The sequence below is a fragment of the Anguilla rostrata genome, chromosome 3 (genome assembly GCF_018555375.3).
Source record: "Anguilla rostrata isolate EN2019 chromosome 3, ASM1855537v3, whole genome shotgun sequence".
In the NCBI taxonomy this organism is placed as follows: Eukaryota; Metazoa; Chordata; class Actinopteri; order Anguilliformes; family Anguillidae; genus Anguilla; species Anguilla rostrata.
This window is the reverse complement of record NC_057935.1, coordinates 16,064,526-16,092,448: the sequence shown is the minus strand read 5'-3', so window position 1 is coordinate 16,092,448 and position 27,923 is coordinate 16,064,526. Positions and strand designations below refer to the sequence as shown.

The 27,923-nt window shown below is 45.7% G+C and overlaps 1 protein-coding gene across 1 annotated transcript in view; it reads right to left on the bottom strand.

Moving 5' to 3' along the window:
- flt4 (fms related receptor tyrosine kinase 4) overlaps positions 1-20,100 on the bottom strand; it is a 55,209-nt gene extending 35,109 nt beyond the window's left edge. Inside the window, exon 1 of the mRNA XM_064326481.1 lies at positions 19,661-20,100. Within this exon, the coding sequence (XP_064182551.1) occupies positions 19,661-19,718 (58 nt within the window). The 5' untranslated portion in view covers positions 19,719-20,100. The remainder of the gene's footprint in view (positions 1-19,660) is intronic.
- Between the last annotated feature and the right edge of the window lie 7,823 nt (positions 20,101-27,923).

The following is a 27,923-nucleotide window of genomic DNA, read 5'->3' as shown; positions in this document are numbered from 1 at the left end:
ATGATCTGAGCAATGAAGGTCAAACTCTGGAACCTGCAGGGTCAGAGAGCCCATAATTATAGATACGTATCGGAACAGAGCAAGTGCTTCCTCTATATGTATCAGTCTAAGCCGGCAAATTATGGTTTTATCATTTCAGTTTAAATAGCTTCCCTCAGGATCTAAATTTCGCTACAGCTGCCTGGCTGGATGACTGTAATACCTCTCTTAGTTGTTCAAGAACTGCTTTGTGCACAGCGTGCTTATGCATAAGCAATCAAAAAACATCGCTTGTTTATGATGCTTTTTCGGTGCTCCAATATTTTATATTCTGCTTTCATTATCTGTGTCGTGAAGCCATAATACAACTCATTTTTTTTTACTGTTACTATTCCTGCACTCTGTTCTGGAGTATGCAATAATAAAGAAAACAAAAACCCACCAGACCTAGAAATGAGATATGCAAGCACAGAGCAGGCTAACATCATAAACTTCCTCTGTTCAGCAACATGGCAGCTAATCAGGCCATGAGGGAGGGGGCAAGATAGCGGGATTCCACCCACTCCGGGAACCACTCAGATTTCAGATTTCATAAAATTCCACCCACATGCTGTATAATGTATGTAACAGAGTGTTCGTTTGGCAGAAGAAAACACACATATAAAACATATTCAGTTCAATTAAGCCTTACAGGTGACTGAAACAGTCTTGGCCCTTTAGCACTGAAGAACAATATGACACACATGAGGTAACATACACTTAACACTGAGCAAAACTTTCCCTAGCAACCACTTGATGGCTTTCTTCCCTAAACGTAAAGCATTCACCGTTAAGGAAGGAAGGGCATTTGCCCTTTTGACGCCGGCTCTTATATACGGCTCACAGACTGTGCAGTTTACAGCTAAACTGGCTCGCTACTGCACACGCTATTTAGCTTCAAGCTTTCCATTCCTGCTACAACAGGAAACTGGAGTGGGCCAGAAAATTCTTCAGGTGCCTGAAGCCAGCCAAAGGCATTACAGCCATTCGTACGCTGTTACATACTGACATGATATCAGCTTTGAGTTCCATGCGCCAGTGTTTAAGAGCCCAGTTGTGTGCACAGTTGGGCCCTTGGAGCGACTGATCTCCGTTCCGTTGACCCACGCGTTAGTCGGTCCGCGCCATTTACCTTCACGAGAGGATTCCGCGCCCACATAAAACCCCCCCGCTGAGCCGCCCCTGCCGCTCGCCCCGAGGCACAGGATGATTAATGGCCCGTGGAATTCTGATTTTTCTTTCTTCTTCTTTCGCTTCTGAACGTGCTGACAGAGGAGAGCTCTTCCGCCAGTTTTTTTCCGGAAGAAAAAAACTGAGTGGTAGGAAGGGTGACGCCACACGAAGCGCAAGGAGCCACTTAAGGCACTGTGCTAGATGTCCACCGTCGAGAGAGCCCAACCCCCCCACGCCCGCTCCCTCCTTGCCTGGATTCTCAATCCTATCGCTTACCGCTGTCTGGCTTCAGGTGACGGCTTGTTTGATGAGGGCCTTTGAGATCTTTCCTGTGTTTTACATTTCTGTTTAGCTGGGAGTGTGGAGTGAGCGTATGACAGCAATGGAAGAGATTCCTGCCAGATATCAATATTTTCCATATGGACATGTGATTCTGGAGCTGACTGCGCCTGAATGTGAGCGCATGTGTGTGTGTTTGTGTGTGTACGTGTGTGTGCATGTGCGTGTATGTGTGCTTGTGTGTGCATGTGTGTGTATGTGTGTGTGCATGTGCGTGTATGTGTGGTTGTGTGTGTACGTGTGTGTGCATGTGCGTGTATGTGTGCTTGTGTGTGTATGATGTTTGCGTGCGTGTGCATGTGCTTGTGTGTGTGTATGTGTGTATGTCTATGGAATGGGGGGGCGAGTGGAGAATGAGGGCGCAGAGGCAGTTGCACTGAATGAGATGTATTAAGACCCAGAGGGAAACATATCTACTCTCCACACGCCCGTGTGCTACCAATTAATCGGATAATATGTTATGCACAGTGTGGTTCAGAGTTTTAGCAATTAAGAATATGACTGGTTATGCTCTGTGTGGCTGGGCTGTTCTACCAATTAAACAGGCCATTTATTATGCTCTGTGAGGTTCAGAGTGTCAGCAAATAGGAAGAAGCACTAACTCTCAGACACCACTTCTTTATTAAAGCGGACATGATGTCTAGAACTACAGACCTACGCTTCACACACCCAGAAGGCCTGTGGTCACACATTGCAGAACTGTGTGCCTTCAGGCACTGAACACAAACACTGGGGATGGCATTAACGGCACCGAGCCTCTCCGATCAGCACACCGCAGTATGTGTCCATGAAAATACCAGCACATGAAATTAGTAGCATGATTGCAACCAACCAACTCTATATTTAAAGCCTGAAAATTCCTTCAATGCAGTTATTCATTGTCTGTAAATTAACTATTTGCTGTAGACTTAAATTTGGATGTGACCTATGCAACTGTAAAACACAAACTGTATTTATGTTTATGCTGCGTGCTTAGCATTTTATATTTGAAGGCTTTGTATGATGTTGTGGAATGGTTCTGATCTTCCCTGTGATTGCAGATGAAAACTTGCTTTTGAGCAAATATAAAATCCACATTGCAAACTGGACACTGCACCCAACAAATGAATGAATGAAAATGAGAAACTGTAAAATAAATACAACAAAATTATGGGTATGGGTAAGATGTCAGACATGTGGACCTTATGTCTGGTGAAAAGAATCCAGAACCTCAAACAAACTTATCCACGTGAAAAACACATGCTGCTGGTCTCTGTGTGTAAATGAATCAGTCCAAACACACCAAGGCTCCTCATGCACTCAATGGCTTGTGTGCAATGACACTGGGGTTGAGTCGGTTTGTTTTTACCCGGATAAATCAAAGCAAACCCTCGGCTCCTCAGTGGGCCCCACTGTGTTGTGGCCCCTGCTGAGACCATGCAGACCCCAGTTGGCCCCCTCATAAATCTTGCAGCCAATCTGATCCTCCCAATCCCCACCAAGGTTTACACATGCTACAGGCCAACCAAGGGCTTATAAAGAGGGCGAGAGCCCGTCCCTCTCTTTTAATCTCTCTCTCTGTCTCTTTCTTTCAACCTCTCTTTCTCTCTCACACGCTCTTTAAATCTTCCCCTCTCTCCCACTCTCTTTGTCTCCCTTCCTCTCTTTGTGCGATTCATCGACTGAAGCAGTCGTTTTTAATGGCATGACAAGAGTTGCCCAGCCTTACAAAAGCAACCTTTCAATTTCTCTCCCCTCTCTCTTTCTTTCCTCCTCGTTCGCCTCCCTCAATCTCTGGCCTCTCTTTCAGTCTCCCTCTGTTCCCTTTCATTCACTCTCCTTTCTGTCATCTTTTTTTCTCTCTCCCCTATCTCTCTCTCCACATTGCCAAGCCCTACCTGCTATCAGTGAGTGCACTATTACAAATGAGTTATTTCACTCTTTCTCTCATTCCACTGCATGTTGCTCCTTTTTCCCTCAGTCAGACCAAACTAATCGTACTTTATGTTCAAAAATGCAACTTTCACATTTTGCTGATAAGTTTAATGGATAAATCAGCACTCTCTCCTCACAAGTGTTTTCATGGGGTCTCTGCTTCTGTGAAACAGGTAGCGATGTCTTACTTCATGTCAAAAACATGGAGAACAAATCTAATTTAAGGAGGAGGTGGAACAAATTCACAGCCTTTACAGCCTGTCTGCAAATATCCACAGCCTGTCTGCGCATATCCACAGCCTGTCTGCGCATATCTACAGCCTGTCTGCGCATATCCACAGCCTGTGTGCACATATCCACAGCATGTCTGCACATATCTACAGCCTGTCTGCGCATATCCACAGCCTGTGTGCACATATCCACAGCATGTCTGCGCATATCCACAGCATGTCTGCGCATATCCACAGCATGTCTGCGCATATCTACAGCATGTCTGCGCATATCTACATATGTCACTGTCCCGGCACACATACACGCTGCCAGCGCCGCGCGGCAAAACAAAGAAACTTCAGATGGCGCGGAGTGTGGGACAGAGTGCCGACAGCCAGCATAGTACCACCGCTGGGTCGGACTGCAGCGGTCAAGCGTTGCTGTACGCGTGTGTCAGGTAATCAGTCATCGCGGCAGGGACTTTATTAGCAGCACCTGCGCCCCCGCTGACAGTGCCCAGGAAAGTTTCCTGATTTTGCGCAATTGAAAACAGATTCGCCAGGTACTTCTACCCGCCCCCATTTCCCCTCTGCCTAAACTCCTAACTCCAAACTGATGATATTAATCCACGCTAACTTAGAATTCCCCGTCCGGTATATTTGATCCTGAACCGCAGGATCTTGTTTCTTGAGCCATTACATCAGCTCTGGAACAGGAGGCTTATTTTAAAAGCAGAGTGTTCTAGGTTAAGCTCATTGCAGGGAAACGGGTTGTGGTGTGTGTGGAGAGCCTGACACGGTCTGATTTGCATGGTCCCTGGGCCTAAAAGTTGCTACACATTTGGAAGTGGTTTAAAGGCATCTTTGGTATCAAGACAATTTAACTGAATATAAAAATGTGCCGTGGTATTAGGCCTCGATGCACTGCTTCCCAGCCAAGCATGCACACAGGATCTAGTTTCACCAGGCACTCTGTTCCTCAAAATGAATGTTTTCCCATGTCTGGATCAGATGATAATTCCGAAATGGTCTTAATAATTTGTGAATGTCATAATATTATTGACGGGGGGGCGGTGAGTGTGGGTTTGGGGTGATGTAGGTTGGGGCTGAGAATTCACTGCGGAGAAAATATAGTGTAATGCGACCTCTCACAGCTTCAACCTCTTAATCCATTCCTCCCGTCATACATGATGATTTTACCACCATGTAGATTTGAGGACTCGTAATGTTGATGTTCTCAACATTGCTCTTACATCTACTAAAAATCGGGTTCACCTGGGAGCTTTCAAAGAAACAGAATGTGTAAAAGAAAAACCCGTTTTTGGACCAACGAGTGTGCTTCTCAGCTATGCGGGCGAGGGAGAGAGATTCCTCATCCTGGTACTTCCTGGCCCCAGAATGGGCAGGTCGTCCGAGTGAACGAGGCGAGCGTAGGGTGAGCGCTGTCAGACTGACGAATTCCAGCGCGCTGATAAGGAAGATACGAACGCTCCCCGCCCCGGGCAGAAGCGCAACGCTCTCACAGCATTGTGGGAACGTTGCCACGGCTACGCGCTGGCCCCGGGGGCCTCTAACGCAGATAAATGAGACAGGTTTAGTGCTCGGCTGGGCCTCGGCTGGCCTTACCGCTGCTCCGCTGAAGTGTTTTAAGTGGGGTCCTTCAAAATGGCTTCCTGAAAATGCACAGCTTTCCGCTTTCAGGTGTTACAACAAGACGACCCCAGTGGCAGTGGTGCTGCGATGTGACAAAAGCACTTGGTCTAGGGAAGGGCGAAACTCAACAATGTGCTCTCACAGTCCTGTGTTTGAGTTGCCATGGTTATTCTCAGCGTTTTTGAGCAGAACAGAAATGACTGGTCATACGGTCGTGTAGACTCATCGACCCATCAGAAAGCTTTGTGCTGGACCTCGTTACAATTAATAAGCAGCTCTTATACAGACCAAGAAGAGCAAGCACGCATGATATAACTGAATGGTTGCAGTAGCTGCCCAATAGGCTGTGACCAATTTGATGCCAGCCAATATAGGTGGCCAGCAGAGGGAAATGAGAAGGGGAGTGAAATGACTGAACCTGGGGAGGGAGCAGTTCAGGTGAACAGCAGCATTCTGGATAAGCAGCAGAGGTCTTATGGAGGAGACAGGGAGACCAGTGAGGAGGGAGTTGCAGTAGCCCAGACTGGGAAGGCCAAAAGATACGACTCCCTTGGAGCAAATCGTATTACACATCTCTAGAAAAAACGATGGCACATTTATTGTGAAGACAGCCTGGAAATTGATTTGGCGGTGTAGCGTAACTCCGCTCGAGGGTGGTGCTCTCCAGTGCCGACCCTCAGTGGATGGCTGCATATGCCGCTCAAGTTTCACTTGTGTCTTAAATTCTGATTAAAAATCCCCCACCCCCCCAAACGGGCTTCTGTTATCCAACTAAGAAAACCATAATTTACTCAGCCTCCAAATACCTATGATTTACATTTTGAACGGTAAATAAGGAGAGCAGGTGCCTGGCACATTTGTGAAATTTGCTGCAGAAGATTTTTTGGCATACTTTTGTATCACTAATCACCCTGGAAAAAAACTCCATATCCCAGGATTCCATGCTTTCTACACCAAAGGACAAATGATTTTAAATGGGTCTGTTAAAAGGTGCATTCCATTGCAGTCAGAGTCATCCTAGATGTTCCCCCCTCTTTAGCTAATGTCCAGACTGGCATTTTCACCATGTGCCTGGGTGATTTCTACTTTTACTGACCCAACCAATGCTGCTCGAACTACGCAATTCTCTTGCCAACACATAATTTGATAATTGTATTATATTATGCTATCAGATATCAGGGAGGAATGGTATTTTGAATCTGAGGAGCTGTGTTATATCAGATTAAAGTTACAATACACTGTTCACCACTGAGTCAACCGGTTAAATCAATCAGTCAGTATTGTACTGTTCACCAGTGCAAAGTCAGCTGATTAAATCAGACAGTGAACAATGACTCAGCGCTGGTAGTGCATTAAAACACACTGGCCTCCTTACAGTAACAGGAGTTAAAGCTGCATGAAGTACAGTTTTCATTCTCCAGACATGAACCAGATTTTTCGGGGTCAGGAACATAAGGTTTTTAAAAAGGCTGAATAATGACTTTTCCTTCATCCAGACTCACCAAAAGCAGGGTTAAGTGCTGCAATACATTTTCTGCAACCGATCATCTTTATTCATGATGAAATGTTCAGAATGGTGGATACAGTGCAAAGATACAATTCTGACATTAATAACCATGGGTAACTTTTTTTCCATTTTTTCAATTTTGTATATGTGTCTCACAGCCATAGAAGAGATGACCAAACTACACACCCGTTTTACACTAAAGGAGTTATTGTGGAGATTAATGATGAACTTCTATAACTTGGAGAAAACACATTTAAGTTGTTATGGAAACAAAGAAGCAACAGGGAAGTGTGCACTGATCTAAAACATCCAGTTATGTTGCTCACACTCACAGATGCAACATGACAGTAGAGCACAAAGAAGACAAAGCATCTTTGTACAGATATGGAAATAGGGCCAACAATCTCACATACTTAACTCTTCCTTTACCCAGCATGCACTCTCCTCTAATCTGGAAGAACACTGGAGAGGTTTGCGTAAGGTTTCTTTCCAGGACACAACAGGATATGTGATTGGCAGATTTAATTGGCAGCCTCTGGTTTGCTATGATGGCATCAGTGACCCGCAAACCTGGCCTTCCATTAGGGCCAACACTGCTTCTGAGCTGAGAAACCTGCAAGTCCTTAGTGAGTCCATAATCAAATGATAAGCATCAGATCATTATCAGCTCACTCTTAAGCCATGTTTAAACAGTACCGTTTGTTTACTTTGCCAGTGACTCATATTTGAGTTTTAAATTTCATCAAATGTGGAGAATATTATAGGCGAATGTGGCAACAACGGGCTCACTGGCACCTTATCAAGCTAAAGAACTGACTCCACAGTTTGGTATCAAATCCTAACCACGCCAGAGCCAACTGTGGTCAGCAGCCACATAACTTGCTGCAGCTTCAACCACAGAGGAAGAGTTGTAGTCAACAGGTGTGTCCCCCTCACAAATACGTAATTCAAGTGCAAACAAATCAAATTTCCTGCCTCCTGATTTTAATTTGTTATTACTCCAGCTGAGAGTGCACCTTTTCCCCAAAAGGCTAAACATCCCAGATCTGTTCATTCCTTTTAATTCTCAAATGAAAATGACATAGTTTTGAGACCTTGTCTCAAAATAAATGGTGTCAAGTTTATGGATGACCTAATGCAACCTTTTACTACATACATGTTAATCTTATTTCCTGTAGGGCGAAGGAGCTTTCAGGAGCAGCCCAGAACATTCTGTCACAAATTAATGTGGTATTCTGAGAGCAATACGCAAGGATATCATGCACTGCCTCCATTACTGTCTGGGCCAAAGTTCTTTTTTCATATAAATAACAGATTTGTAATCCCAGACCTCATGCAAATTCTGCTGCTTTTGGCCAAACATGGCCATTTGAAGACAAACATAATATCTCCCCAGCGGGGTAACGTGTTTGCCCAAAGCACAGAGACAGGAGCCCCAAACGGAGTCCAATTTGTTCCGGAATGTGAAGACCGGATAAGATGGATGAAGCAGAGAGAGATGCATTTTCTGGGGGGCCTTTGGGTTTTTGGACTAGATGGCACCTTCTCTAACCTCAGACGAGCTCAGCTGCAGTGTTTTTGGCCCTGAATCAACAGCAGTGCAAGAAGGGGGGGGGGGGGGGATTTTCTCAGAGGATAATGAAGGCGGTCCGACATAACAGCCTGCGTCAGGGAGCATTGGGGTTTTCACAACAGCCTGAGAAAGTTTGTGCATGGATCACTGATTTGACGTCTGTTTCAAGTGTTATTGGATCATTTCACACTCTGGAACCTTCTCCAAGAATCCAAGTTATAGAAGCTATGTCTGCAGAACTATGGCCACAATGTTTCAGAGATCTTCAGTTTGCCCGGTCTGTCCATGACACTTGATTTTTAGCTAAATAAAATGCACAATTATATTTTTAAAAACATCAAAATATAGATTCGTATACACCAAGCTCCACTGGGTTGACCACCACATGGAATGGACCTGTGTGGACATTTAATGGCAGGAGCGCTGGTTTTAGTTGAGTCGCGTTATTCAAACGAAGAGTCGCCATCAATCCTCATTTCCTGTTTGGGATGGCGGCTTTCACCAGAGCATATGGCTGCCATGGTTGCCACGGTAATGCATGGAACTGTGGACACCACACTGGGCAGAAAGCTTAATGATGCGTTGAAAAAATAACCCTGGTCTCAGGGTACAGTATACATCTGGCCTGAGATGAATTCTCTTTGCTGAACATGCTTAAGCTGCTCGATTTGTCATAGTCAGTGAGAACCGGAGTCAAGCTGCCCCGCCTACTCTGCTTTAAGAGGACCCCTGTAGACATTAGATTAATCATGCCGTCACACTGGTGGTCAGCCAGACGACACATTATCTTCATGCACTCTGAGGACAAATTAAGAATGTGTCTTGTGGAGATTTCGAAGACATGCCTGACTGGACTGTTCCCGCTTTCGTCAAAAAACACTGAACTGGGCCTTCAAAAACATAAAGTCTTTTTTTTTTTTAAACTTGCCTTTTTTGCCACAGGAAATGTGAAGGCTTTCATACACGCAGATATCCCTCATCCTGGCAAATTTCCTGCTTTCCTGTTAACCTCTCTGGCTTTTCATTTCCTCCTTTCACAGACAGAAAAATGTTGTGGGAGCATTTCCTTTTGTTCTGACGGGCAGGACACAAAAATTCACCATCCAGAATATTCTGAGCCCCAAACTTCATCAAAAATCTCTTAAATCAAAATATGATATGGTTTGTCTCTGCTTTTGAACAGACCTTTCTTTTTAAATTTTTAAAAATGCTCTTTTGGTTGTTACTTAAGATTTCAGTCAGGAAATGGAAAATGTATGACTTTGCAAACTTGTATATTTATGCAATGAGAAAGTGGCACTTGCCTGAATTGAGATGGAGTAGGGGAGTGTTTAGATTTAACTCCGGCTTAATTGTGTGGCTTGTTTTAGTTGATTATCTAGCTGCACAGGGCTACTTTGTCATTCCCTTAAGAGTAGGCACAGAGCGGTTTAAATGAGTTAATAAAGTAAAGGGAAATAAACACAGTTCATGAAACACCCCATAGTTTCTTCCCACTGATCCCTTTGGATTTAAGCTCTGGAAGAAAAAAGTTTAATGACACCCATGTTATGGAGTTAGGGGGTTGGTTTGCATCACCCGAGATCTTGTTGATTTAAAGACAGCGGGCCATTGGTGGATATCCGCTGAGCCAGAACGTTCAGGGGAGATGAGTGTATGTAATTCCAGGAGAGATGAGTGTATGTAATTCCAGGGGAGATCAGGGAGATGGGTAACATTCACCTTGGTGAAAATGAAAGGCACTAAGACCAGACCGGATGCGTGCGTGCATGTGTGTACCTGCATGTGTGTGTGTGTGTGTGTGAGTGTGCATGCATGTGTGTGTGAGTGTGTGTGCGTGTGTGCGTGCGTGTGCGTGTGAGTGCGTGTGTGTGTGCGTGTGTGAGTCTGCGTGCGTGCATGTGTGTGTGTGTGTGTATGAGAGTGCGTGTGTTTGTCAGTATGCGTGCACGCGCGCGTGTGAGTGAGTCTGCGTGCGTGAGTGTGTGTGTGTGAGTGAGTGTGTCCGGTCAGCAGTTGGGGGCAGACAGGGCACGCTGCACACCTCCTAAAGCGCAGTGTCAGCATCCTCTGGCCCTAAGGGGGGGGGGAGGCGGTCCCTCTCCTGCCATCGCACGCTGGGGCAGTTAAAATAAAAGCCACAAGGCCCCGCTTCCCTCCTCTCGGACAGAGACCTGGACAGAGGCGGCCCCCTGGCTTTGATGGTCTCTCTCGTCGTTCCCGCGACGGCTCCAAAACGCAAGCGGGCCTCTCTGTCGTTCCCACTCCTCATTCTTTTCCTCTTTCCTCTCTGAAGCGCGCGAGGATGTGGCTGGGACCATCTGTGTTGGGTTTCCTACGACCCCCCCCCCCCCTCACTACACACCCCCCCACCATCGACTACAGCGTCCTGTTCCTGTCTTCTTCATCCCTACTGGCACCGTTCACACATGTCATCACATTTATCCCCAAATCATTTCCTCTCACCAGTCATGGCCGACGACCTGCGGCGGTGAAAATTCCCGGCTTGGGATGGGGCGGGGGGGGAGGTTGAGGGTCACCCTGCTTATGCACGATGTGACGGACAGCGCAGAGGATAATGGTAAATGACCTTGAGCGGCGCTGGAGGTGACAATGACAGCTGGAGATGAACCTGGACTTCCTGGCGCCAGAGCCCTGAGTCTGCTGGACCTTCACACCGGCTATTTAAAACCTGCCTATACTGTGCAGACCGTAGGCACTGCTATTAAAAGCTCTTGTCTTCATAAAGTCAAACACCTTTTCACACACATTCATGTCAAAGCAAGGCCTGGAATTCTGCCAAGGAAGGTTTTCACAGACAGCAGGGAGGTCACTTTTGTGTGAGACAGAACTGCCAAAACAGATTTCTGAAAATGTCAGACACCCAATGAAAATACTAAACAGTTTTACATTTTTTGAGTGCAACCACTACCTTTAACATTGACATTTACTGTATGACATTCATAATTTGCGCAGATTTAATTTAAATTTACTCTTCATTTACATTTAAGATTTGAAGTATATAATTATATATGTATAATCTTAATCTGAAGTTCTCATTTGCAATATCTCATGCAGGTTTATCCTTACATAGACTGCTGAAGTAATTGAGATACCAGGCACAGGGGCACAATGTTCCAACTGGGATTTAAACCTTTAGCTCTGCAGTTGCAAGCTCTTGGCCTCATCACAACCTTCCCCACCAGAGCACCCTACAGGCCACACAGTACTACAGGAGTGTTAGTGACTGTTTTACACCCTACAAGCCTCACAATACTACAGGAAACCAGTGACTATTTTACACCCTACAGGCCACACAGTACTACAGGAGAGCCAGTGACTATTTTACACCCTACAGGCCGCACAGTACTACAGGAGAGCCAGTGACTATTTCACACCCTACGACCCACACAGTACTACAGGAGAGCGAGTGACTATTTTACACCCTACAGGCCACACAGTACTACAGGAGAGCCAGTGACTATTTTACACCCTATGGGCCAGACACTACTACAGGAGAGCCAGTGACTATTTTACACACAACAGACTATATAGTACAAGTGCTTGTGCTGACTGGAGGAGAGGCATGCCCCTCATTGACAAAAGTTGGGAGACTAAAGACGCTCTGTACCGGTCTGTACATGGTACATGGCTTACAAATCAGTCTGCAAAGCACCAGGCCGACAGCCAGAAATGGCACCAGAACTCATGATATCCCTTTTTCTCACGTCATTAGTATCCCAGTATTTTCCAGGACTTCTATTCAGTTGCCCACAAAAGGGTCAGATAATAATGTTCTTCACCACATTGTTCACTCTTTATTTTAAACAATACATTTTTAATATTTCCTCTGTAAAACACCCAATGTGATTTGGGGTGCGACAATGTGGTAGTAATCAGGGCGAACCAAAACAAAGATGGAACTGATTTATTTATCGACTAGCCAGTTAAATGCTTTCTGCTTGCCTTTCTGCACTGCTCACAGAGTGCCCATGGAATTGAAAGATCTTGGGGATAAGAAACATATAAATAAATAAATTCAGTCTGGAAGTGCAATTATAAAGAGCGTGAAGCTTCTGAAAGGCCTCGGCCTGTGATCAGATAACTGTGAATGAGCGACCGACTGCACGTGGGAGTATTGCTGGTCAGCGACTTTGGAGATTGCGGCAGAGTTCTGAAGAGGAGCAAATAAAGTCTGGGAGGGCGGGGGGGCGGGGGGTGTGTGGGTGTTGTGTCCGTTCTCGAAGGAGGTCACCAGGAGGGAGAATTGGAGGGGGGCGGCGCAGGGAAACCGGCAATTTCCGCAGCCTTGTCCAACGCTCACTTTCCCATGAACCCCCACTGACCCCTCCCCTCACATATTGAGCAGTATCACTGACTGGAGAAACCCAACACCCCACCATGCACCCCCGCCTCCCCCCAAATGCAGCATGGCCACAGTCCATCCTGCGGTCTGCGGTGATCAGCCCAATACAGGTAGGGAAACCACACACACTCACCTCCAAATATGGGTAGAGAAACCACACACACTCACCTCAAAATACAGGTAGAGAAACCACACACACTCACATCTAAATACAGGTAGAGAAACAGCACACACTAACCTCCAATAGCCAGCAGAGGAACAATCAGTTCTGAGGTCCGTATGTTGACAATATGAGCCAAATAAGAAAGAGAAGGCAGAAACGGTGTTTTTAATTTTCATTCCCCACAGATCATATTTCGTTTCCCTGCCAGTTCGTAACGGGTTGTATTTCGCAGCTCAAAACCCGTTCTGGAGATTTCAGCCGGCCCTGTTTTACCCAAATGGGAATCCTCCACGGACAGGCCCTGCCAGGAGAGACCTCATGACCCCTTCTAAAGAGGGACCACCCCGATGCCAGGCCCCCCAGCTCCCCCTCACCACACACTGGGCACTCCCACAGCGGGCCTCCAGGATGAAAAAGCGGCCTACCTCTCACTCACAGCGGAGGCCGTGTAACCTGAGCCCTGAAACCCAGGGTAATTACACGCAATATGTGCCACTATCACTGATAATTTAGGACCCTTGCTCCTGAACAAAAACTGCAGTATTTCAACAGCCTCTGTGCTGTTTTATGGATCGCCATGGAGAAACATTACTGTTGACACGGTGGTCAACAAGAAAAATGTACTTTCGCAGTTTCTTTTTAAAAAAATATTCTTTCGGAACCGAACAGCTCACTCATAAACTAATTCAGTATGACAGGAGGACTCCCCTCCCCCTTCTCCCTTCCCTTCCCGCCTTAGCGGACCTGAATGCACGTGCTTACACTTACACGTAGATCAGAGAACAGGACGTAGCTTGCCCTCAGCGGTTATTTACGCTTATTAATTATGCGATTTCAGTGGCCTTATGGGTAACAGTTTGTGAGGCTTAAGGGTCACAGAGTGTCAGCGTTTCAGCGCAGCCCGTGGCTGCTGTACCAAGAGCGCCCTGCCGGACCTTGCCGAGAGGCACACCGCTGGCCCGGTCATTTCCTGCAGATTGGCGCCATAGCAACGGAAAGCACAGGGCTCCGGTTTTTAGAGGCTTCACTCTCGGGTGAGTCACGTCCGATTTTCCATTAACGCAGAGCCACGTGTTTTACACGGGAACACGCTGTACGTGCCGTGTCCTCACCCGTCGGGCCGGCTCCACGCGCGGCGTACTAGCCGTCCTGTCTGAACCGGGTGGAGCTCGTCTCAGCACCCTCTTATTTTCACACCGGCACCCCTTTACTTCCTTTCCTGGCGCTGAGCGGATAACTCAAACTGGCAGCTAAGGAGACCTGAGGCCTCTGCACCCCCCCCCCCCCCCCCGTTCTGCCCCATTATTGAACACACAATTCTTTCCAAAGCTGCCAGCGTAAGGCAGTATATAAGGGAAAAGAGCCGTGCACTGAATGTGTCAAAAAAGCCATAAACCGGAAGAGGCTTTCATTCGCTCGGCCCCCCCCCTCCCCTCCCTCCCCCCAGTAAGAGCAGGCTGGACGGTGGCAGCCTTGAAGCCCTGTGGGCCCAGGCTCAGCGGTCACAGATGCATCAACGCCACGCCGGCCTTTATCTGCCCGGCTCAGGGCAGAGCTCCGCTCAGGGCGGCTCGTTTAATGGAGGCGACGCCCTGGCCCCGGGTGCGTGGCAGATTACCGTTAATCGTGGCGGCGAAGCTGAGAGGGCGTGCCCGCGGGCGGAGAGCCCACCGGGGAATACCGCCAGCAAGCCGTGGCCTCAGAGACGCGGCGGCGGCTACGCGGCTAGCACTTATCTCCTCTCAGTTGTTTCCATATTTCTTTTTTTCCACTTGTGAAATAAATGTTTGATCATTCAGCACTGCAAAATTCCTCAGTCACAGTATTCATACAGTGCCCTGCAGATGAAGGTGCAGGGGGTGGTTTCAGTTTTGGGGGGCAGGACGCTGAAGTCTGCTGCACTTCCAAATGCTACACCAGGAACCCAGACTGGAGCAGGAGGTACCCCTGGACCAGTCTGGCTGTGGTGCTGTAAGGCTACTGGCTCTGATGATCAGGAACCAGCTTAGCTGCACAGACATAAGTAGGAGGAAGACGCTCCACATGCTCCACATGGGAATTTGTGGGCACCCCATCAACAAGCAGAAGGTGCTGCTGCATGAAGAGATGCTGTTGTTCTGGGTAAATGAAACCCTCCCAACCTTACGTTATGGCTGACCTAATTGTGTATTACCCTGTGTGGCTGCTGGGCACAGTTGGGACTAGCATTGTCTGCTTGCGCAAATTCCTGGGTTGTAACAGGTAACAGGAATCATTAAAGACATGTAATTGTGCACAGTCTGAAAGTGTGTATGTGTGGGGAGGTGGGGGGGTCGGGTCAAGACAAATGGAGCAACCCCCATATGGATTTAATCAGCAAAGCTATCTTGACACAGATGCATAGCTGTAGATCTGATAGCTATAGAACCCTGGAGCTGTGATAGACAGAGGCTATATGGCCCCACCAGCAATCCTACTGCGTCACCCCAGGGAACCCCCCCCAGGATGCTCTGACTGACAGCTGTGTTAATGAGGCACCTGGCCTGCCATGTCTCTGGGCTCTGTAAGAGGGGGTCTAGTTCTGCCGATGGGATATGGGGACCCGGACAGAGCCGAGTGGTCCCCCACTCACACCACTGAATACTCACGCACTGACATCAGGGAGATCGGGGAGGGACAGGTACCTGTCAGCAAACTGCCAATCAAACAGACCTGCCAATCAAACACTTCTGCACATCTGTAACTCATACACACCTGCCAATCAAACACATCTGCAACTCATGTGACGTGAACCCCCATGTGAAGTGTGTGGTTGTGTCTGCGCACGTGTGCATGTATGTGTGTGTTTGTGGTTTTCTCATGTGCAGAGTGCTAGTCCCGCTCAGTGAGGTCATTTCTGTGCTGCTAGACTCCGCCGTGTGGGCTTTCGTTAAATAAAAAACACTGCAGTCCAGCTGCTGAGACACACTGGACACGGCACTGATCTAGGAAAAGTACTGAACACGTAACAGATCCAGGGAATACACTGAACACTGCACAGATTTGGGGAGTGTACTGAAAACTGAAGAGAACTGAACTGAACTGTACTACAGAGCCTACTATAGTATGCTGGGAGTGTGGTGGGGTACAATGTGTGTGTTGGGGGGGAAACGGAAAAAGAGAATTTAAGTACAGGATCCAGTGCCACCAATACCATTCCCCATTTGGAATGTGAACACGCAACTACCACTATGCCACACTGGCCCTCCAGTCAACACAATGCTATCCATTAACTGTATAATGGGTTCTTGCCATCACAAGAAATTGACTGAAACCACTGCATCTCCTTTAACCAGCCAGCTGCATTGTCATACACACAGTATAGAAGAATGGCTCTCCAAGCTATGCAATTCAAATGTAGAAATTATGCCTGCATTTCCATCCATATTTTCAGTAAAAGCTGCTTCTTGACCAGAAGCAAATTCTGATTACAAATCACTGTTCCGTAAATGCAAACAACAGTCAGTACAAAAATCTAGTTTCGGTGAAAAGTTGCCCGATAAGTAGAAAATGGTTTGTAGACCAAAGTAATTTAGTAAACGCAATAATGAAAATGTCAGCCCTCAGAATATAGATGAGGTTGAAATGTTTAAATATTTTAGCATTCTGCTTCCATCAGTCAAATTATATCCTTTCGGTTTTTCCACCCATCATTCTAAAATCGTATGAGGGTAAGTGGATAACCATTCAGAACGACATCTCTCAAATCCAAAAAGAATCAAATCCGAAAAGGATCATCAATCTTCAGTAGCCTAGGCCTGGAAATAAATAACCAGCGGTGAATATACCAGAATCAGAAATTCACTTCCACACTCAATCTATGGTTAGGCCAATATAAAGGTCAGAGCAAACCTATTCAAATGTGCAGGAACACTGCCTTAAATAAGGTGTTGCTCTTTTTGCATTACTCATTCATTAACTACAGCTGTTCATTCAGAGGTGGAACATCCAGGTACAGGAAGTAAAAGTCCTCCCCAGCATTTTGTTCTAATCGCCTGGATTTTCTAACTAGCACAATTATTCAGCCAGGAGGTAGAACTAATTAGTAAAATCAGCTGTCTGATCAGTTGTTCATGGGTGGAAAAAACACATGACAGGACTTTTACTTTGTTACCCCTGGACATTCCACCTCTGGTACATACTTCAGCAAAAAAGTAATTGTTTTTTTTTTCTTCAATAAACGTTGATCTCAATGTTATCTTTGATCCCCAATATGCAACTGCTGATCTCAATTATAGGTGCGTCGTTTGGCTAATGCGTCCTGTGTTCTGTGTCCTGCGTCGGGGTTACGCACGTGCACTGCATCGCCCTCCGGAAAGCGTGAACGCAGCTGCCGCTACAATCCAGCAAAGGAGCTGCGTATGTTACACAGACAGCGAAACCTGCGTAAACGGATTTCAAGTGCGTCCCTTCAATCTATGCTCCGTGCCTTGGCTGAGTGAGGAATCTAAGCAAGTCTTATGGTTATTTACCCATTTCCAATACGACATGCTTTTTTAAAAACAGCCAATTACAAAGAATCAATCGCACCTGCCAGAGCTGATTATTCAAAGAGGAAATCAGGTGCGTTGCCGTTGGACTTGGTTATTCTTCCATCGACTTTCCTGTCAACTGCTCGTCAGAAAACAAAACAGCTTCTCGGCAATCACGAACAGACAAGGCGTATTCCGTGGGATTATGCGATGAATATCTTAATTAGGTTTTGTTCCCGAAAGCATTTATCGAATTATATAGTTTAAAATAGGCTACTGCTCGATGTCTACCTTCGAGAGCACAGTAAATACAGTTCAACACAGTTTCCATTTAAAACCGATATTGGAAAAGCGTCCAACGTTCAGCTAATTACACAGTAGTTGTGAAATGCTGCAATCGTTGTCTGCTCATTAAATAAAAATCACGCGAATCTCTCGATTAAATATAATTGTCCTTCTTGTGCTAAAAGCAGTTGCCATGGAGTTGCGCCGAATAAATCAAATGCACACTCTCAAATGGTAGTTGGTATATTCTTCGACATGTTTACTAGGTCTGGTATTACATTATTATTAGGGGGATGATACAAATGTTAATAAGCAAAGAAAATAGGTATGTAGGTTACAGGGCGCCATAAGATCTGTAAGTATAAAGTGAGACGAGGCCCTAACAACTGAAATGGGCAAGGCCAGGGATAAATCGACGCCTCTGTAGGATGAGAGGGCGTTGTGGAAATAATGGGGCAGCTTTAAGATAACCTCAATTTTTTAAACCAGTTTTTATGTTTAAACAATTACGAATGCTTTAGACCACACTGTTTCCCAGAATTGCTACAGTTGAACAGATAGAATGTGACAGTTTAAAGCACCTATATATATATAAGTGTTTCCCACATACCGAGGCAATTAATTAATTTGGGGCTGTCACACAAAACCTAGATATTGAATTAAATAAGCTTTGAAATCACATATGCATCACAGGTGCTATGTAATTAGTACGCCTGAGCAGTCTTTTTCAGAATTTTGAGCAGTAATATCGTAGTTACTAAAATCGAATTAGTACTTTATTAGATTAATTTCTAATACTTAAATAAAGTGAAGGCTCCCTCTAGCGGCTGACTGTACGCGACACCTGACAGATAGGCGTTGTCTGCTGTCCTAACGCAGCCGTGTCTTCCTCCGGACTATCAAGCAGTGGCGGGAGTTCCAGTTACAGTCAACTGGATATGGATGCTAATATGCATTTTTTCATGCCGTTTTAGAAAACACGGCATTCCAGGCATAGATATGGAATTACGTCGTAGGAGTATCACACTTTGTGTATCAATAAGAATATCTCTAACATTAACCTTCGTAACACAGGCCTACGGGTAGGCTTATTTATGAACGCATCCATCATCAATCATAGGTTCATAAAGACTGATAAACAAGTGCACGTGAAGGCAGAACGACAAAGCTTGGATTCAAACAATGTATCCATACAGATGTAATGACCATCAACAGTTCCATCTCAAATGTTTTAATTCCGACACATTAAGTTTTCTGCAGCATCAAATCTATTCATTTCAGAAAGTTCTGATAAACTAATAGTCCCGGTGGCTCGATCGTATTTGGTGCGTGTCAGTTTATGTGAGCAATATATTATATTACAAGTAATAACTTTCCCACTGTTACACGTTAGTTAACCGTTTTCCAGTTGCCCATACGTCTGTAATAATTAAACGTAAACAAAGCTTGGTGTGATCTATGATAAACGTTTTCGCAGCGTTAAGGGTAGTTGTTCGAGCCAAACCGTATAAAATGTTATTACAATAAGGAAAAGGTCATAATTATTATTTTAAATAATACGTCAAATTATGCTACAAGCAGTGCTGGTAATTACATCTGTTCCTAGTTGATAGGTTTGTGATATACCCAGCGCGCAACAGACGGATCACAGAAGGAAGAGGAACAAAACGTGGACTTGTTCACTCATCTAATCACCACTTTTTACAGACGGATGAGCTTCTTTGCGTCATGTAAAATCAAACTAGTACCTGCCAGCGGAACAGTGAACAACAGTAGCTATAATCACTATCAAGCAAGCAAGCAGTATTAAAATGGTAGAAAATATAGTTGTAAAAAAGTTGCATACAGCCTTACGCGAAAGAGTTAAATGAAGTTCAGCACATTTCTGAGCGGCAGGACATATCCCACCAAACTGCCCGTGCATTTTAAATGAAGAAGCCTTATACTCTATAGCAAAGAATCACTCTAACCTGAAACACACGCGATCCCAATCCAAATCCGACAGAAAAACGTAAAATCTCTCTTCATTTCCAGATTTCCAGTCCTCGGATGTTTTTAAATCTTATATTAAACTCGTCTGTTTCTGTTATTGATGAAGTCAGACGCGGGAAAGCAAATGAAAAGTAACTGTCCCAGACGGACGCCAAACTCAGGTGAGCTTCGGAGACGCGACTGTCTGCTCGGCAGCCTTGCAGAGGATGTGTGAAATGTCAACGAAAAGTAAAGCGCTTTTCCTGTTAAAAGGAAATGTTTTTTTTAAAGATCAGAATGGATTTACAATGATTTCCTTTTCCCCCTTTTAACTACTCGTGACTGAGGCGTACATCCACCCTTTACGTATAGAAAACTCAGGGCGGATTTCAAGGACTGCCTAAAAGACCCATGTCAAACCTCCCTCCTCGCCACAGGAAAAACATATCCCTCCTTCACTTTTGTAAAACTATGCCGAAACACACCCAGAACAAGTGTCAGAATGCTTTAGGTGACAACTTATATTGGACTACCGTTGGAAAATCGTCCCATTTTCACAATAAAAAATAAAGTGATGGTGCAAAATTCAATTAAAAGATAATGTATGTAGCCTACGTTGTCTAAATGAACAACGCGAGGAAGAGGACAGCAAAGTAAATAATTTAAACTGAAATGTACGTGTATTAATTGGTACTAAATAAATACATGTAATTTAATACAAATAAAACGCTTGGATTTTAATCAGTACGTGTTTTGGAGTTAACAAGAGTGCACGAGCTCAGTTCACATTTATAAGTAATTAAGAACCAAGAAAACACTTTTGTTAATAGCTTTGACTGCGTCTACAGAGAAGACTGTTGTTAATTTGAATTTGATTAAACGTCTGTGAAAAGGAAACAAGAACCATTGGCTAATTATGAAAAGCGCATCATTACGAAAATTAAGTTTTTAAATACTTAATCATACTTTAAATAAAATAAATAAAAATACATATTTTGTGCATGCATGTTCTGTATGCTGCCTCGAAACAGAGGGTATGGCGCAGGAGGGCACCCATTTGGCGCGAGTTAAAAAAAGTTAAAGCGCGTTTGAAACAATGGAGTCCCTCAAGGGGAACTGTCATCTGTTGTCACTTCCATCTAAAAACTTCTAATTATCAACAGGAAAGATGAACCATCGTGCTCAGCTCCGGCTTTGCAGCGGACGTTTCCAGCAAATCTACAGAAATGGGGGGTGGGAGGGTTGTCCAACCCAGCCTTCAACCCTCTGGCTTCCCCGCTTCTTCGGAGACTTCAAAAACTGTCGGAATGAGAACCATGTGGAGACCAAGGACTCCCATAAAGAAAGCCTTTGGTTTACTTCAATAATTTTTTTATTGATGTTTTTAAAAACAACAGGCCGTTTTGGAACTTGGAATAAACTATTTTATTTATTTTTTATTTTTTATTACTTTGTGTGGGGAGGATTCTGCGGATATCTTCCCAACAGGCTTTGGGGAACCTAATGATCAGATTCCCACCAAGCCCTGTAATTCCACAGCTATTTGTATGTTTTCTCAGAAAAGCCCCCCAAGGTCCATATTTGATTTGGGCCCTGGCCGCGTTCATTGGTGGGGCTGTTTTTGTGGGCAGTGGACCTGCAGGGCCACAGGCTAATTCATAAATTTGGTGTTTCTTTAAGCTGTCGGAGGCCATGTTCCTCCCCGACAAACTTCAAACACACGAGAGAGGTTACTCAGGTGAAAAGAAAGCGTTGCATTTTCATGTCTGACATTCCTACAGGAAGTGCGGACCACATACAGGTCTATTTCAATTAGTGACATTACATAACAGCCCTGAGTAAGTTTTGAATACATTCCACAGGTGGGCATACAGGGCAGACTGAAATCTGAACCTTCCATTCTGGCCCCACCAGGGTTCCCAATTTAAGGTCTGACATTTTTGTATTCAGAGAAATCAGTCCACAGCCTTCCAGTGTTTCTCCAGGTGTCATTGAAACAGCTTTCATTCTGCCCCCTGGTACAGACACAGTCCCCAGAACGCAGCGTGTGTATTGAACTACTGCAGTTCAGATGCTTATGAGAACTAAACCTGAAGAGAGTGTACTGGATAAATGTTTCACCACCCCCAACACTGGGTTATTATAACCTCTTGTTTGGTTATGGACATAACCTAGCCTGAAAACCAATAAGATTTTGATTTCTTCGGTGTCACCAACATTGGTCTCAGTTGCGGGGGCAGAGTACATGAAGGGGGGGTGGTCACACACAGCAGGACTGGCTGCAGGAGGCAGAGTCTAATGGAGGGGGCGGAGTCTCAGATAACAGGCCAGGCTGCCGCGGTGGGGGTGGAGTCAGCCTGTAATGTGTTTCCTGACCCCAGGACCTGCCGGATGGAGCAGCAGTGTTTCAGTGCCTCGTCCTTGAGCTCGGCTTGGGGGGTAGGAAATGGCCCCCTTTCAAGTGTCAGCCAGGAGTGGATATTGTTATTATTATTACTTCTACTACCATGACCAGAGCAACGACAATTGCAAGTAATAATAATAATATAATAATAATAATAACAATAATAATATTTTGGAATATACCCCATGGCCAGTAAATATATAAATATAATACACAGACCATTTTGATGATGATGAGGATTATTATTATTATTATTATTATTATTATAGGGGCTAGTGTGTGGTATGGGAGGGATGGGTGATAGAGGTTTCAGGATAATATCACAAACATGGAGTTTTCTCATTTTGAATCATTCAAACTGAGTCAAACCTCTGGTTCTTTCTCCTAATAAACCAATGAACCCTCTGGCTATTAAACTTTAGCCCCAGGTTTCTGGAGTAACTGCACCTTCTAAAAAAAGTTTTGTGCCTGAACTGCATGCCTAACAAATGTTCTCCTTTTTGGACATGAAGGCTGCAATGCATCACATTGCAAAAATAACTGATCTCCCTTTGACCTTGTGTTGACTCAACTCACGCTTTCCGACTCAAAAACACTGTAACTCTTATCAAAGGGGCTTCTCTCCGGTCTGGTAAAAACCTATGAGGGATGGAAGGTTCTGGAGCCGTGTAACAAAGAAAGGCACAGTCAATCCCTGGAAGAAGAAGCATGACCTGTGAGCGAGATGCTTTATGCAGACAGCTTTGGCACATTTGCAGCCAGTTAAGCCATGTTAAAATGGCCCAGATAAGCAGGCCCGGGAATATAAAGCACTGTTCTTAAGCTCTCAGATAAATTCCTGTCAAGCTCAAGCATTTCTGTTATCGCGACAAGACATAAGATCTACTCTCACTCCGCACTACATGGAACCCCGTGATGAGTGTTGTCCTTATCGCTTTCTAGAATGTACAAAAGAGATCATTATGATAATAGTGAGAAGAAAAATAAAATCTCCCATTGAATCTTTGGACAGCTTTTTGAAATTCGAGTCAAGGCAGATCTAACCCAAAGGGATCTGGTTAAAGATATGTTTTTACATTTTTCTGCTATTTCTCACATGATGACAGAATATTAATAGTGGAAGTTAGCGGTGTGATTTACATTCCCATGACAGTGATCAAAGCCAGGAGGGTGGGGGGTAGCGGTTCCTGTTCCAGCAGGGAGGCGGGGTTCGCGGGGGTGACAGTGGTCGATCAGCGGGGTGTCACGGCATCCTGACCAGCGCCCCCTCATGGGGGCAGTAAACCAGCTCAGAGGCATAAACAGCACTATGTTTGTCTGACCCCTCCTTAGGATGAGGAAGGAAGATGTCACTGCATGAATGTGTGTTTGTGTGTGTGAGTGCGTGCATGTGAGCGTGTGTGTGCTTGAATATGTGATTCTCTGTGTGAGCGTGTGTGCGCATGTATGTGTGTGTGTGTGTGTGTATGTGAGTATGTGTGTGTGAGAGTGGATGTGTGTCAGAGATAACAGGAGTTTTGCACAGTTCCTGTCCTTGCCCTCCCATATTGCCTTGCTCTTGAGCTCCAGGTGTGACCACTTGACTCTTTGAAGAGGCTCTAGACTGCAGTGGACACCCACCATTAAAAGAAAAAAGAAAAATAATGCATGCATTTATTGGTCATATTTCACAACCAGGTTTAACCATTCATTAGCCATGGCTAACATACAATATATTTTTGTTATTGTGTTTTCATTGCCTGTCAGATGAATGCACTGCATTGCCATCCCTGTTCTAAATTGAGTGCTATAAATTACTAATGAATGCTCATAAAACCAGGTTTTAGTGCTCTGATCCATGGCCCAACCTTATTTTGGCATTAGCTCACCAGTGCTTGTCCTAAAGCCATTTAGCACTGATGGTGTCCACTTCAGAGCAGGCACTGGAAGAAATTTCGATTCTGTTTTATTAAGTTATTTAATGATTAATACATGGGATATGAATATGGAGTGTTACCCCTCTGCGTTTTTATGGCTGAAAAGAAAGGGGGGACATCCCGCGTGTCTCCACATCACTGATGTGGAAGCTGAGCAGTGTGCGGTTTCCTTCCACACAGAGAAAAGGCTCAGTGGTGTCAGCTTTGTTATTCTTGTAAGAATCCTTTCCTGGCAGCATGCACATTTTATTTATTACAGGCCATACATGAGCTGCAGGTCTGACTTGGTTAAATTCAAGTTTTCATTTTAATTTCTTTTCAGAATTCCCAACCCTCCCATTTGTTTTTCTCTAATTGAAATGTAAAATGGAAAGTGCTGTCTCTAGCTATCTTCTGTAACACGATAAAGCAATTTTCATGTAATTATGAATTAATAACGTAGGTTTGATTCATATTGAGCCAGTGGTGGTTTGGGGGTTTTACGTTATCATCACCATGGGAAATTACAGTTCAAGATCTCAGATAGGACATTCAGTGACAATCCTTTTGCGATTCAGACCGGTTTGATCAAATAAATGATCTGTTCAACATCGATTACATAATTCTGTGGATGAAAGCCTCCATAGTTTCTGACAACTGGTATTTAACTGTGTTATGTATTACCAATCCTAAAGACTTAAACTGATATTTCAGGGATAGCGGAACAGTTCATATAGTCAGTGATGGAACTGTCAAAGAAAGCATTGGAGATGGTATGGGGCTAGTATGTGTGCGTACGTGCGTGGATGGATGTGTATATTTGTGAGTGGTGTGTGTGTTTGTGAGTGGTCTATGAACAGTGTTTGTTTGTGTTTGTGTGTGTATGGCTTGTGTGAGAACTGTATATTATATGAGTGGTGTGTGTGTTTTAGAGTGGCGTGTGAATGGTGGCAGTTGGGGGTGGTGGAGTTTGTGCATGGATGTGCTGAGTGGTGTCAGGGGGGATGCACTGGTGTCACCATGGCTGCACAGGCAAGATCTGTGAATAACCCCCCCCCCACCCCCCTAAGCCCCCTGTCCTGTCCCTGGCCCCCTGAAGACCACCGTCAACAGGATGTGCCTTAGCCTGACCCTCCCCATGGAGTGCAAGACCAACCTGTGCAGAGATATACTTAGTCCCTCCCTCCCTTTGACATCAAAGCAAGCCTGAGGCCGCTGAGCCAGGGATCGCGCTTGTTTTGCCGGTGTTGCTTTGCCTTCATACATTCTGATATAATAGTTTTATATGATGTAGCCATTTCTGTTGCTCGTTGTTCAGCTCCAGTGCCCCAGTTCCCTTGTGCCGTTATGACGTGCACCGTTCTCTTCCCCCGATGGCCTTGCAGCTCGCGCCGGAGAGGACCTGCCAGAATGCATCAACAACGAACAAGTGAAAACAAAAACACCCGCCAAGGCCTCCCTCAGGCACAGCCAGCATGCAACCTGGAGCTGACACAAGGGGGCAGCAGAGAAGCCAAGGGCACTGGGCCTGAGGGCTACGCTGACAGTGGGGGAGGACCAAAGACTGCGATATATCTATACATGGCTCCGCCCCTTTTTTCTGCTGTCTTGGGGGTGGTGCCAGCAGGTGCAGGTGTAAGGTCTGTAAGGTACAGTATGAAGAGAACAGGAACCACCATGAAATTGAATAGGAAGGGACAAGAATACCACTTTTTTTAGCATCAGCAACCCACATGCAGTGATCACATGGGAACAAAAATGTTTTTCATCAGGAAATAATCATATACCATTAAGGGAGTGATGAATGAACACACACACACACACACACACCACACAGACTCATTAAGACCCAAAACCCACACAGCAAGGCTTAAAAGGAGTACAGCACTTCACGGTTCTCCGTGTACAGTAAATACTTCTACTCAACGAATCAATTATCTAAACAAAACTATTAATAGCCGGACAATAGCGTTCCTCCGGGAGGTTCCGCAGATGCAGCCCCAGTGACGACATTACATCATCATCTGCTGTGCAGACGGCGTGTTCCAGGCCGGGTTCGAGCTGGGCCTGGCGCGCTGCCCAGCCAAACAGCTGGATATACGCTAAGGAAACAGCGGCCCGGCGCTTCACCCAAGGACACCCCAGCAGCGCTCCTCCCGGGACTGGAACCCATCGCCTCATGGCTCGACTCCAGGTCCCCAGCCACGACACCCAAACCGCTAGCCCGGCGTTCCTCCGAGCTGACCGCTCAGAGGGCAGGGTTCGGTCGTCGGTAACCGCATCACCCCCGCGCCGGCAGGGCGAAGGGTCAGAGACACGTCTGGAGCCGAACGCTGACATACCTCTCCTTCGTGTTATGAGGCAAAGGCCCCATTCGCACTTCTATATGGGATGTGTATCTCATTTCCTTAGCAAATCAGACACGGGCTACACTGATGACTACGAGCTGAACACAAAAGAATCGCAGATGGATTTTGCGTTGGCCTTATCTGATCGAAACTGCCTCGGGACGTGGTCTAGCTCAGCAAAAGATTTTATGGTGAAGAATGTCTTCTCCTGTCACCAGTATTATACTAGCAAATAACATCCCACATTAAGCAAGCATGAGCCCGGAGATATTCTGATGCACAGCTGATCATCAGGCAGGAAGGAACTCAAAGTCTGTGTGCGAAAAGAAATGCAACCTCAAGTACTACACGTTCACAGAATCTATAGTGGCAATATGCAATTGTCCTCAATGATGGGCTCTGTCCTCCTTCTATAACGTGCGCTGATGAGTTTGGCTTTACTTCTTCAAAAGTGCCGTAGCGTCGGCTGTCATGAAATTGTTATGTCAGTTCCAGACACAATATTTAACTCTCGAACGTGCTGCGTCTAACCAACTTTCCTCTTTTCTTTCTAAGCATAACCTCCAAGACCCTCAGCAGTCTGGTTTCAGACCCGGTCACTCGACGGAGACTGCCCTGCTCTCCGTCACTGAGTCTCTCCACGCAGCACACGCAGCATCCCGTTCATCTGTCCTAATTCTTCTTGACCTCTCAGCTGCCTTCGACACCGTTGACCATCCTACACTTCTGTCTTCCCTGACAGAATTGGGAATTTGCGGACCAGCCCTCAACTGGATTGCGTCCTATCTCTCCGGCCGCTCCTTCCAGGTTGCCTGGGCCGGTGCAGTATCAGCTCCTCGTCCCCTCACAACTGGGGTCCCTCAGGGCTCTGTCCTTGGTCCCCTCCTCTTTTCTCTGTATACTAGGTCCCTTGGCCCTGTTATTGCCGCCCATGGCATGTCATATCATCTCTATGCAGATGATATTCAACTTTTCTACTCTTTCTCTCCCACAGACACTCAGGTCTCCGATCGCATATCCGCCTGCCTGAGTGACATCCAGAGCTGGATGACCAAACACCAGCTCAAGCTCAACACAAGCAAAACGGAACTTCTCCATATTCCTTCTCTTACCTCTCCCCCTTCTCATCTGCCCATTTCTTTAGGAGACACTCCCCTACACCCTTCACAGAGTGCCCGAAATCTTGGAGTTGTGCTGGACAACAGGCTGTCACTCTCTGAGAATATCGCGGCAACCACCCGGTCGTGCAGGTTCATCCTGTACAATATCCGCAGAATAAGACCACTCCTCACCAATTATTCCACACAGCTCCTGGTCCAGGCCATGATACTGTCACGTCTGGACTACTGCAACTCCCTCCTGGCTGGCCTCCCAGCATCAGCCACCAGACCCCTTCAGCTCATCCAGAATGCAGCAGCACGTCTGGTTTACAACCTCCCTCGTGACTCCCACGTCACTCCCCTCCTCATCTCCCTCCACTGGCTACCAGTGCAAGCTCGCATCCGGTTTAAGACACTGGTGCTTGCTTTCCAAGCAGTCAAGGGGTCAGCTCCTGGTTATCTGCAGAAGATGATCAGACCCTACAAGCCGGCCAGATCGCTCCGATCGGCTACTA